At 36.8% G+C, this 12,721-nt stretch overlaps 1 protein-coding gene across 4 annotated transcripts in view; it reads right to left on the bottom strand.

Annotated features, from left to right (window-relative positions):
* Positions 1 to 12,721, bottom strand: part of CADM2 (cell adhesion molecule 2) — a 569,139-nt gene that overhangs the window by 40,893 nt on the left and 515,525 nt on the right. For 3 of the 4 annotated variants that reach the window (XM_064410951.1, XM_064410952.1, XM_064410954.1), the window contains one exon: positions 9,153 to 9,272. The exons of the other annotated variant lie outside the window; for it this stretch is intronic. In XM_064410951.1, coding sequence (XP_064267021.1) covers positions 9,153 to 9,272 — 120 coding nt within the window. The remainder of the gene's footprint in view (positions 1 to 9,152; positions 9,273 to 12,721) is intronic. 4 annotated transcript variants of the gene reach the window in all.

Below are 12,721 nucleotides of genomic sequence, written 5' to 3'. Positions count from 1 at the left end.
TTCTGCATTTTGTGAGGCTCACACTGGAAGTTATTAACTGTGTTTCAAGTGGAGTGTCAGAGAAACGAAGGGCAGAGAGAGTAATCTTTTCAGCTTCAAAAGCACAGTTGATGACTTTAGTTCACTGGTTAGTGAGAAAGACGTGCATTTTTTATTAAAGGTGTTAGCAATACATTTGAAACTATAAGCATTTTTGTCTCTTTCTTTCTTTCCTTTCCTCATTTCTAGAACTTGGCACCACTTCAGTCTTTTTTTTAACATCCCACATGGCACTGGAACAGTTGCTCTAGATGTCCTTGTTGTTAGCTATAACAATATTTAGTTGTGTGCTTTTGCTTGTAACAGTGAAGCACTTTATCAATACCCTGACACCACAGAACTTGCCAAAATCTGCCTTACACAGTAATAAATATATAAAAAAAAGAGATATCAGTTTTTGAGGGCAGTGCCTTTAAAACAGCACAAACACCTTTCTAAATAAAGTAAAACTAAGCTTTGTGATCCCATATAAAAACAGCAACAGTGAAGGACATTCAACAGCAACCATTTGCTTAATCTTTCTCCCTGCTGTAAGAAATCCAATATATTGCCCTTAAAACTCATCATTAAAGATGTGCTTCACAACACTTTTAAAACAAACCAAATCAAAAATTTAATAAGATCCTAAAGATCATAGATTCAAATCTTTCAAATGAAATTCAAGAATCAATTTCAAAGCATATTTACAGAGTCTCCTTTACAACAAATATTCACTTTTGAGAAGAAAATGCATATGGAATGTGAAGCCTTCAAGAATCAATCTGTGGTTGTTAACCTCAAAGACACTGAAGGCAGAAGCAAGGCTCAAGTTTGCAACAGTGAGGATAACTAAGTGCTGAAAAGAAACACCAAGGGGAATTGCAGATTTTCTGTTTCCTTAGGTCCTAAATTAAGTCTACATATGTTCTGCTGCATGCTCTTTAATAAAATAAAGGTTTCCGTGTCTCATTATAAATCTGTGAGACAGGAAACTATACAAGAATTTAGGCTAACTGACCCAGCAGGTCCCTCCAGACTGAGCAGATCACAGATTTTATCTGTGAATAACACACCAAAAATACATACAGTCCCACTGAAAATTAATGAGCTTATCTATATGTAAAGTTTTACTTGGAAGAAAGGAAACTACAGCCTATTTTTCTGTGGAGGAAATACTTTGCATGTCTGCAAGCCATTGTCAAGCTTATGAGGCAGCATTGATAATACACTAAAAATTGCCTGTTTCTCTTTGCACTGGAAATTCCAGATACATTCACTTCAGAGGTACCTGCAAGTGAAATGGGATAAACTCATTCAACCAAACTGGTTAGATCGTAGAGATGCAAATACTAGGTCACCAAAATCTCTTGAAATCAGTACAATTCTGGCTTTTAAAGGAGAAGTTACAGAAACATGTTTTTTAAAAAGTTATTATTTTGAAAGTGACATTTTAAGCCTGCAGAGAGCAGGAAGTTAGTATGAATAATATAGTTTTCATATCTTGTTTACACATGAATGTTGAAAACCACTAACTTGAGGTCAGCACCCAACTAGAGGTCAGATGGAAATGGTCAGTGTGGCATCAGTACATGCTGACTCTGGTGCAGCATTTTACATAGAGGTGGTGACACTGATCACTTCAGTCCTTCTTCCCAGGGACTTTTTTGGAAATGCCTGTGCTTCCCTGCTAGCTGCACGTGGGGGCTGAGCAGAAGGTGAGCCAACACCTTACAGCCTGTGGCACCTGAGGCGAGGTCTGAGGCTGAACTCAGAGCAAAGGATGCTCTTGGCAGGCAGGAAAAATGCTTCCAGCAGAAGGGACTCTTAATTTGGAGACCCTCCTGTGCTGCCAGTTTACAATAGATACTGTCAGACTGCATAATTCATATGCAGTAGAAAAAAAAAAAAACCCTAAAAAAAAAAGCCAGAAAAGCCCCCAGTGTGATCAAAGCTTAGGCTGGGAATGTTTGAATTCCTGACGCATTGCTGAAACCTCTCCTGAGCTCAGCTATATAATGGAATCTTTATCAGACCATCAACCAATTGTGATACTTATCTCCACAGCCTTGCATTTTGGGTTAAGTGATAATCCATCAAGGCTGGAAATCATTGTGTACTTTTTAAGTTGCCTACTTCATTACTGCAAGCTGACAGCTGGATGGATTTGTTAGCACTAGAAATATTTGTCCCAGACACAAAGAGCAGGTTCCTAATATATGATATTATGATATTTTCTTTCATGTATTCAGCATGCCTGTAGCTTAATCTATGTCTCATTTATGATATTCATTTGCTTGGCAAAGTATTCAGATCATGAAATCTATCTTTATTTGTTCCAGAATGCAACAGCCTCATTTCATGAATAATATGACCAAATAATGTGTAATAATGACTATGGTCTTCATCTTACATCATAATGGCTGTTAAGCACAGAAAACTGCCATTTTATAAATGGCACAGGTCTCTGCTTTAGTTTATCAAGGTAAAAATTACAAAACACAAGTACTTTTCATGGCAATGGAGGTAACTAGCCTCATGTGGGTCATGTTGCCGGAATTTTTTGTTGGCTAGACTGCATGAGTGATGTACATGTTGCCTTGAGGGTTACTCTTAGATTGATATTACAACTATAAAACATCTTTTAAAAGTATCTGAGAACTGGAAATTCCATGCAGAAGCATTTGGGTTGGGTTTTAGTCTGCTCACAACAGACATCAGGGTATTTCCACTTCCATTTTTCAGCATGTTGTGATAATGCAGTTTTATATTTAGTTTCACACTGCATGAAAAATTTCCTCCTTCCATAACCACATTCTGCTGCTACTTACTGCCCTGTTGCCTCTGAGACTCAGGAAGATATCTCATGTGGATGCACCGATACCCCAAATGCCTAGACTTAAATTAAAAAAAAAAACCAAAAAACCACGTTATTTTCATGCTATGTTTGTACAACCTCTTGCTTGGAGCTGGCATGGTTTCACTCTGTGATCACCATGCATGTAAACACATAATGCTTGCCATTATTCTAATTCTATGGGGACATAGAAATCTGTAGGAATCCAGCCAAAAAATATTAAAATGTTTGAGAATATTTGTGGGGTTTTTTTTTTGTTTTATTTTGTTTTTTGGAGGGAGGGGTGATGAAGGGAGGAGTTTAATTTTCCTTTTTTTTAAATTTTTTTTTTCCAGATTATGTTATGAGAAGGTTTTCCTGGCTCTGTATCTATCAGACCTGAAAACCAAAGAGCTCTTTGAGTTAGAACAGATGCTACAAGCTCCTCTGTTAATCTTAAATCTGTGAGCTTTGAGAATTCACAGCACTAATTGCACCACTAAGCCTGACTAGTGGAATGAAACCCTAATTAAATGGTGCTTCAGCAAAGGAACAAAACTGCGAAACCCCTAAAACGGGTGCTGTGGATGACTAAGCCTCATGAAAATATTGCTGTAGAACTTAAGAAACTCTAAGTCCTGTTCACAACAGGTATATTTTGATATAAAAATATCCAAAGGTTTGGTCTACCAGCTGGTTGCAGATGCTAAGGAAGGTTTTCCAGCCATTGCTCAGCTGTAGCTTGTGGATATTTCTCCTGGGTAACAGCTTTGACCAAGACAGCCCTGTTCAGAGATTTTGAAAAAGAGGGCTGGAAAATAAGTTTGAGATCTCATCATGGTCTAACATAGGTTTATGGTGATTTTTAACACACCATCTATACTGAGGAACAGGTAGATTGCAAAAATAATGGCAATGAAAGAAATCAGTATAAAATCAAGAGACTGCAGTTATTGAAAGATGGATGATGAAGACTTGAATGGCTAATGGACAAAAAAAAAATAAAAATAAGGCACTGTTGTTTTACATCTCAAATTGTTCATCTTTCTGAGAAATCTAAACCTTGGGTAAGCCACTAGGAGACTGGTGTAAAAGTAGGGAGAAAAAAGAAATAAAACCTATAGAGTTCTAATTTTCCTATACACTTTGAATAAACCCAGCCACAAATTAGGTTTTATGTTACTGCTACAGCTATAAAGTAGTATATAAATGAACTGGCTTTTAGCTGGCTGTCATAGGAAACTGCTCTTAACATTAGATAATGATCATTTTATTATTAGAGCTGATTGCAAGTAAGCACGTACAACTATATTTAAAGTGTAAGTCTACCCTTATCTCCTTTGCCCCTCACATATTCTATAGCTTTCCTTGCTTTGTTGTTTCTTTCTTTGTCAATATCTCAGCCTGCCAAGTTTTATTAATCAGATTATGAGAGAGAAAAAAAAAATCACAAATAAAGAACTGGCAATGTTCAGCATTTTTTGATAGGAAAAAGTATGAGGACTACAAGTACTGTTCCAGTAATTTCTTCATTTAAGCTGCCTATAATGACACAGTTATTTTATTAGGGTTGGGTTTAGTTTTGTTTTTTTTTTTTTTTTTAATTTTTTTTGTTTCTTTTTTTGTTGGTTTTTTTTTTTTTTTTTTTTTTTTTTTTAATAGAGACTTCAAGGTAAAACTAGGGAGAAAAAAAAGAAAGTAACTTATTTTTTTAGCCGGGATTGTTGTCATTTATGCTATTAAATAGAAATATTCACACTTAAAGTCACAATAGTTTTCAAAAATATTACATCCTCAAACCTCTCCTTATGCCACTGTAAACTCCTAATTTCAGCTCCACAGATTTCCCTTAAGAAATCTTTATTTTATATCAAAGCTAAACCTAACAAAAGCAAAGTGGATTATAATAAGGCAGGGATTTCACTGATATATGTGCGCATTTTTTTGGCTTCATGGTCACCCTGACAAATAAACTCTTGATCTCCCCAGTGCAGCTGCCTGGGAGCAGCATCACGCCTGTGCTGCACACAACAACTTCTGGAGGTGTTTTCAGGCGTTGCTATATAAAGCTTTGAACATTCTGGTACAGTCACCATCCAAGTGAGTCAGCTGAGCCTGAATCACTCTGAGACATGCCATCAAACTGAAAAGATCTGTCTTTTGAGATTGGGTTTGACATTCTTAAATTTCCACCTGTTTGGGTGGTGGAGGTGAAGTTTAAGTCTTCGGTAATAAGTAAAAATAAGCAAGTTTTATAACCTCTTTGACTTTTTTTGTTTCTTGATAGGAATAGGATTTAAACAAACAAAAAATTGTTCTGTTTGTGTGTGTGTGATTAACATAATGACAGCCTATGGGAAGGTTTTATGTACATTTGTGTGCACAGGCTTTTTCCCTCTGTGAATACAGAAACACAGTTCTGTTCTGGCCTGAGGTAGCTTCTCCTAGACTGTGAATCACACCCCCTCACCCCATACAGGACTTGGAAAGACTGGCACAGCACCACCTAACTTCACTTTACACTAACAAAGAATTTCTCCAATGGAAGCATCCCTTGTTTCACTGTTGGGGCAAATCCACAATCCTCTTGTGCCTCTTCCCAGTCATAAAAGAGAAAAACTGCATGGATCCATGCACAGCTTTCACAAATAACATTACATAAATCTGATAGAAAGACTGATGTACATACTCACACAGTGTATAATTATTCTTTCAGTAGTCCTCTTCTCATACATTTTATTCTCATTTTGTAGTACATTTCTCATCACGGTTATTAGGCTTTAAGATACCCTTGACAAATATATAAAGGGCAATATTCCTCACTGGCATCAAATTATGTTTAGGGTTTTTTGAGTTAGTAGGTAATGTACCAGTAAAAGAATAATTAATTCCTGAAGGACTGAGCACAAAAACAAGCATACGTTTTCTGAGAAAGTGAAAACTTTGACTAAAGAGAAAGTTTATGAATTATCATGCTGTCATCCAACTGGATCAGTAGCCTTTTTCATGTTGTTTACTAAATGCCAGGCAAATCATGACAGCAATGAATCACATGGTTCCAGAATTAACTGATGACTTTGGAGAATTTTCTTTCCCATGAATTAAGGCTTTTGGCAAAGAGGAGGTACAATAGTCAGAATGCAAAATGCCTTGGATTCAGAGAGTCCATTGGCTTTTAACACCCTGTATCTCCTGCCTGCAAAGGCATTTCCTGTGACTGGATGTGAAGCAATGCATACTCAAAGTGGACTATGTAAAAGTCATGCAGAACAGAGGAATGTCTTGTAAAATTACCTGAGTGGGTTCTTAAGTAGTGAGCACTAATTTCAGAACAAAATTAGTGAAATCTGTCCAGAAAGTTTATTATGCCAGCTATGGGAAACCCAGTTCAAAGATATTATCAAATAGCATACACTGCTCTGATCTGTGGAAAACGTTTCCTTAAGATATGATCCAACAAAATGAGACAAAGAAAAAAAACAAAACAAAAAAGTTTTGAAGTTTGAGAATATATGGATAGTTTCTCAACTTAATGTCCTTATTTATTCTTTCATGTCAAAAATCTTGTTGCAATATGAAGCAGAGGTGTCAAAGGAAAATATGTTTATGTGGTACTTTTTGCTCAGCTAGCAGCAGATAGCACTGAAAAAACTGATCTCTGCAATGGCTCTTATGTCATTTGTACTTCTATGGGGTGGAGTGGACATTGCAGATGAGGTTCAGTCTTGTATTTCAGGATGGCAGAACTCCACATCAGGCACTGAAAGTCTGTGAACATTATTTGTTTATGGGTCCAAGACAGATATGGGATGAGACCCAAGGAGGTGCACCTTGTCCAATTCCCTCTGCCATAGGAATAAAACACTTTGAAAGAAGGTCAGGATGAAGAAAGTAATAGAACTTAAATAGCTGAATATCAGAAGTCACTGTCTCCCATGCATTTACAAAGTGTCTCTGCTAAATGTCTTTGCTAGTAATACAGGGAATCATTTTTCCCATTGAACTTGGAAAATTACTCTTCATCAGGGTCATATTGACTTCTGTTTTTAAAGCAAAACCAAACAAGCTGGTGCCTTCAGCTTCTTTGTGGAGCATATCTATGTTTCTGTCCTTGTTCTTTGATCTGTCTCCATTTGTGGCCATTTTTCACTGTGACATCCCCTCCTACCTCCCCATTAGAAACAGCACTCCTGTTGTCTTCCACTGTTGGCTAAAACACCAATTACTTCAGCCTAGTCCTCATTATTCACGATTAATTTCTTTATTTTTGTTATTCATCTAGTGTATTTCTAAACGCTTTTGTTTTGTTAAATTTCTCACAACTTGCCCATTTCATTTTGCACCCGGTTTCATGCCCATTTCATGTTTCTTTCACATGTGTTATCTTCCATGATTTATGTTTTATAGTAAGCTTGTTTTTATGTTTTAGTGAGGTTTGATATCTTAGACTGTTAAAAAACCCAACTTCATTAGTTTATTACATATGTAGTACTTTCTCTCTACATTGGGATAAACTATCACTTTCCTTTCAATACAAGATTTTGAGGAAAGAGACTTTCCACACTCATTTGTCCCTTTGATTATCTCCCCAACAGACTCTATCTACCACTTGCTTGAGATTGGTCTTATCTTTTCAGCCATTTTGCTGCATTCACTTCTTTCTTTCTGGGAAAAGTGAGTGCTCATGTTTCAGCAATTGATCACCCAATTTCGCTTCTTTTACTTTCTATTAAAGCAGCACCTCTAAGTGTAGCATGTGTTAGAGCTGAAACTTAGAAGAGAATACCCCGGTTCAGACCGTTCTACTGATGCTGGACACAAAAACAATGAAAATGAACACTCCACAGGAAAGAAAATGAGGCCCAAAACCACACTTAGGAGGTGAGACAATGCATTAAAAACATCAGCACAATCATAACGATGACATAGTTATGACCACATAACAAGCAGAAGAAAACAATTCACGAAGGGCAGCAAACTTCAGCACAGCACACCAAGAGCATCGTCCTTCCAGGCTGTGAGCCCTCAGAAACTTGGAAGCTTCTGTGCTTTACACAAACCACTCTTTTATAAGGACACGTCAATTCCTGTCATTCTGCTCCTTTTCAGGAAATGTTCCTCCTGCAACCTCTTAGACCATAAACACTGGGCTGTTTTCCATGGTCTAGCTTTCTCTTTGTGAAGGAAAAGGACTACTAGTACACTTCCTCTCTTCATTAAAATAACAGCAATTTCACATTAAAAGACATATTAAAGATTAGAAAATGTAATTTTAGGTCTGATGTCAGTTTATCACATGAAGGCCACATTATTAAAATATCTGTGTCCTGTGGAAGAATAATTTAGGTGATCTGATACTATGACAATTTTTATTTTTGCAAGTTAGGCAGGCCCCTACAACTCACTAACAACAACACATCCAGGAAGAAAAGATGCCATAACTGTCTTAACTTTGCTGGCCTAACTGCACCTCATCATATAATTTCCTTTCTTCTTGTGCAAGGAAAGCTTTCAAGAGACCACATAGGAACCTTCTGCCATTTCATTTACCACGAGAGATTTGTAGCTACCCAGAAGATGATAATCTGCAAAACCTTTTGCACACATCTTCCCTATTTAACAGTTATCTGATAAGCCACGGAATAAAAGAGTAAAATAACCTTTATATTTTGCTCATAAAGAAATGAAGCATTACTAGAAACATTTGAAAAGCTGTAACAGAAAAAAACCCCAACAGACGGGGGTCAGGGAGGGGAGAGAGAACTTTTAGCTCATTTACTCTAGCTCTGGTGAGATAACAACACCCCTAAATTAGGAATGCCTTAGACTGTAAAAGGCTAACAAGGGTGATGCATCACAGTGCCTCTTTGTTATCAAGCAGGATTTCATCAACAGAAATTCCAGTGCTGAGACACCTAGCTTGTTTTAAATGGTAGCACCCAAAATAACCAGTCTTTAAAAGGTCACGTTTATTTAAAAATAGCTTGCTTGCATTTTACATTAAAGTTAATTTACTAACCTTAAAAAATTAAATGCAAATGTATACAAATAATTTAAGCATCCTGTCAAAGTTCACATACACACTGCTAGAGCAATGGCAACATTCAAGGTCATACGAAATCTTTCTTAACCCACCTATCACCCTTTGGATTATTCTGTTAAATATATGCTGAACTGAATGCTTGCACCCTCTCTTCAGCAATTTGTATCCTTATTAAAAAAAAAAAAAAAGTAAAAATCAAAGCTCTAATTTCCTATTTATCATGTGCTTCCCAGGCCATAACAAAGAAGGATACTGTACCTCTGATGCTGGTGGCTGTTGCCGATGTGGTTGTGCTGGCTGTTAAGGCTACATTGGTTGTGACTGTTGCAGTGGTAAGGGAGGGGATGACAGTAGTGGGAAGCAAAGTGCTGAAAACATCTGGTGAGTGGAAAAAAAAATATAAAATAAAATCATATCATGCAAACAAAGGAGAACCATAATAGTGGTTTAATTTGTAAATACAAGTATGTTGAAAATGACTAAATTAAAACATGATTAACATAAATTATTACAGGTACAACAGGGTACCTTTAAATTCTTGACATTTATCACTCTCAATTTTTATAGTAAATCTTTGAGTACACAGAATTTAAAACTCTGTTAAAATGACCACATTTCCACAGAACGAGAGAGTGACAGTTTAAGTGACAAGAATCCATTTCTTCACTGAGCCATTTTAAATGTCTCACGTAGTAAAAACCATATACAGATGAAACATGCTGTGTCAGAGTGGGAGATGAAAAAAACAACACCATCATGCTAAAATAAACACACACATGTTAACGAGAAATGGCTGTATGTTAAAACACCCACTTTCAGACAGACTCAATGGAGGGAAAAAGGGGAGAAAATTCTACTAACTATAAGAGCTGCTTTTTCCGGATTGCTTTTCTTCTTCCCACACATTTGCTTAAGACACAGTTGTCTGCTAAGATCCAGAGCAGAGTATATTTCAAAATCTTTACCCTAATTTGCAGGTACAGTCATCTTTCAGTCATCCTTAATGCTTACAATTTATTGTTAGTACACATCAGTATTTTTCTAAAACATCTTCAAACTAAAAATCAGAAATGATAATAATATTACTGATAAAAACGTATGCATGCAAGTCAGAAAAAAATCATACAAAAAATGATGACAGCATCCTATAAAATCCTTCAGGCTTTGCTCAAGCAAGTGCAGGAATGCCAAAATTAGGAGCATGACTGCTTCTCTGCAGAGGAGACAACACCTGATGCAGAATGCTCCAGCACAGAGTAGAACATAACCAGATGTACACTTAGAAAATACTTTGCTCACACTTCCAAAAGCAATAAAGACCAATAGGATTTTGCCTATAAGGTGATTGCAGGTTTTAAAGAACAAAAAACACAAAAGCTCTGAAAAGAAGTAGAGAAAAGCACTTCTGAGAAGACACGAGCATCTGGCACTTCTCAGATTATTTATATCGCAGGTTTGAAAGGGAAGGACTCTTTTCTCAGCAGCTGATGGTGAGTGACCCATTTCATACTGATTTCACTGAAAATATTTCTGAAGGGTGCTATTCAGTGCAATAAAAGAGCAAAAGTCTGACCCACAATCTGTCTTCCCTTGCTTTGGAAAGAAATGCAATTGGTCCCTGAGTACCATCAATTCAGACTGAAATCAATGGAAGCTGAAGTAGCTCAGAGCTTTTCGGTATTGGGCCCTACAGAACACACTTCAGACACAGAATCCTTGAATTCAGCATTGTGTAATTATTCTCTTAAGGCTTCAAAGTAGCATGCTTACCTTATTTCCATGCTGGATGACAGATTTTTTTTCCAAAATTAAAAGTCTCCTTGTTAGTTACTCTATAAGTCATCTACTATTTTCTGTATTCCTCTAGTTTTGATAAAAAATACCACTATGCTTTCTGGAATCTATACCTGTGTGATGTTTTACTTCTGAAGCCATCAGAAAACAAAAATCCATCTTTCATCTATACACTGATTTTTAATCTAATGTAAACTGATTTTCAATCTAATTCCCAGTATAAAATATTCTCAAGACAGAAAAAATTAGAACAGGCTTTTAAAAACCCTCACAGCTGTAGCCATATTAATCACCAGGAATAATGATAATATTACCTGGAGTGTGAGTACCACAATAATGAAATAGAACTGAGTATAACAAGCATTAGAAATAAATTAACATGTTAAAAAGATACATGTCACATGTACTGATCTATGCAATTTCTTCTCATAAAGGGAAACTCCTTCCCTGATAAGGATCTGTTAAAAATTAAATCAAAGAGAAAAAAAATCCACCTACTTCATAAGGAGAGCAAAACCTTGCTTATTAGGAAAGCTGTATACATCATTCTTGTACATAAAACTAATTAGTGTGACTCATGGTTCCATTCATTATCTTTCTTAAATACCAATTACTTAAGACTGCAATGACAAATGATGGTTTTATGACAGAGCTATCCAATCTGCAAGCATGCTGTTTACCTATTTTACCAAATAATAGCTTACATGAATCACTGGTTAACTTAGTACTTTCTGGTTTCTCTTCAGATTGAAGCATTTCTAACAAGATTTCTTATTTTAAATGAAAGGCTACCTAGAAAGCATTCTAGCTAACATGAACTAGGATATGTCAGTGTTTTAATACAGATGTGGTTTCATCAGATTAATGAAAACTTGTGCAGATATTAGTTTCCTGATGAAAGTCACAAACTCAAATGCCAAACATCAAAATGGAAGCCTGGCAGAAGACTCAAAGAAAATGTGTCTTCTCAAAAGGGATGCAAAAACAAGGAATAGCATTTGGTTTCTTTGCAGGGTGAGGTAGATTTCACTGTGCAAATGACTGCAGTCTGTCTGCTTTGCTCACAGCAATAACAGGACTTGCTCCTAAAGACCCCAGCACAAGAGAGAAACCAGGAATCAGCAGCCTGAGGAGCATCACATTTGCCCAGGCAACGAAATCTAAGTCTGTTTTGGACTCCAGAAAGGTTTGGTTTGCACCAGCTTACATTCAAGGCTCTGCCCAGTGGAATACTCTATTAACAACATGAGAGTCTTCAACAGGAATGTGCAAATTAACCAATAACTCAGAGCTCTCCAGACAATGCTTTTTGGAAGGCCTGGATGATACCTCATCCTTAAATCCTTCTCTGGACAACCCAGATCCAAGAATTCTGAACTGATCCTCATGTCGAAAAGACCTGTGTTTATGGTGCCTGCTGAGTCTGACATCCTATCAGTTCTTCCAAGATTTATGGATTCTTATGAAAACTTTCTCTTTGCCTTGAAAAGGCTTTTGTATAAGAGAATACAGAATATGCAGCAAGAAATAAACTAGAAGCAATGTCCAGTGTTCCTCATTCTCTCATCATGCATTACAGGTGTAGGATGGGATTGGAATGGGTTTGGAAGTTCCCAAAAGCACACAGACTATGGATAAAAAAAATTATACTTAACAGCACAGTCTTCTGTTTAAGCCATATGGATCACTGTGCTTCATAGAGGGTGTGCTGCTCCATTTCATGCCAGAAGAGAGAATTACAATTTGACCTGTTTCGATTCCTGCAGGACTTTTGGTCATTTCTTTTTTTTAGTGCAAGGTAAACCTATCTTATTTCACTAGCGAGGCACACATTGTCACCCAGAGCTCCCTGCTGGCAGCTGCTCAGAACATGCTATCATAGGGACAATGTAGATTTGTCCTCTTGAGCTTTCTGTCAGAGAGGACCTTAATAGAATAGATTTGCAGATTTCTGCCCAAGAAATCTGTGCTGGAGTGAAACTAAATTCCGCTCCCTTGTCTTGCAATTTGTGAACCTAGTTGTACACAATGTT

The sequence above is a fragment of the Passer domesticus genome, chromosome 2, assembly GCF_036417665.1.
Source record: "Passer domesticus isolate bPasDom1 chromosome 2, bPasDom1.hap1, whole genome shotgun sequence".
Classification (NCBI taxonomy): domain Eukaryota; kingdom Metazoa; phylum Chordata; class Aves; order Passeriformes; family Passeridae; genus Passer; species Passer domesticus.
Note: the sequence above shows the minus strand (reverse complement) of the source record. Positions and strands in the feature narration are given on the sequence as shown.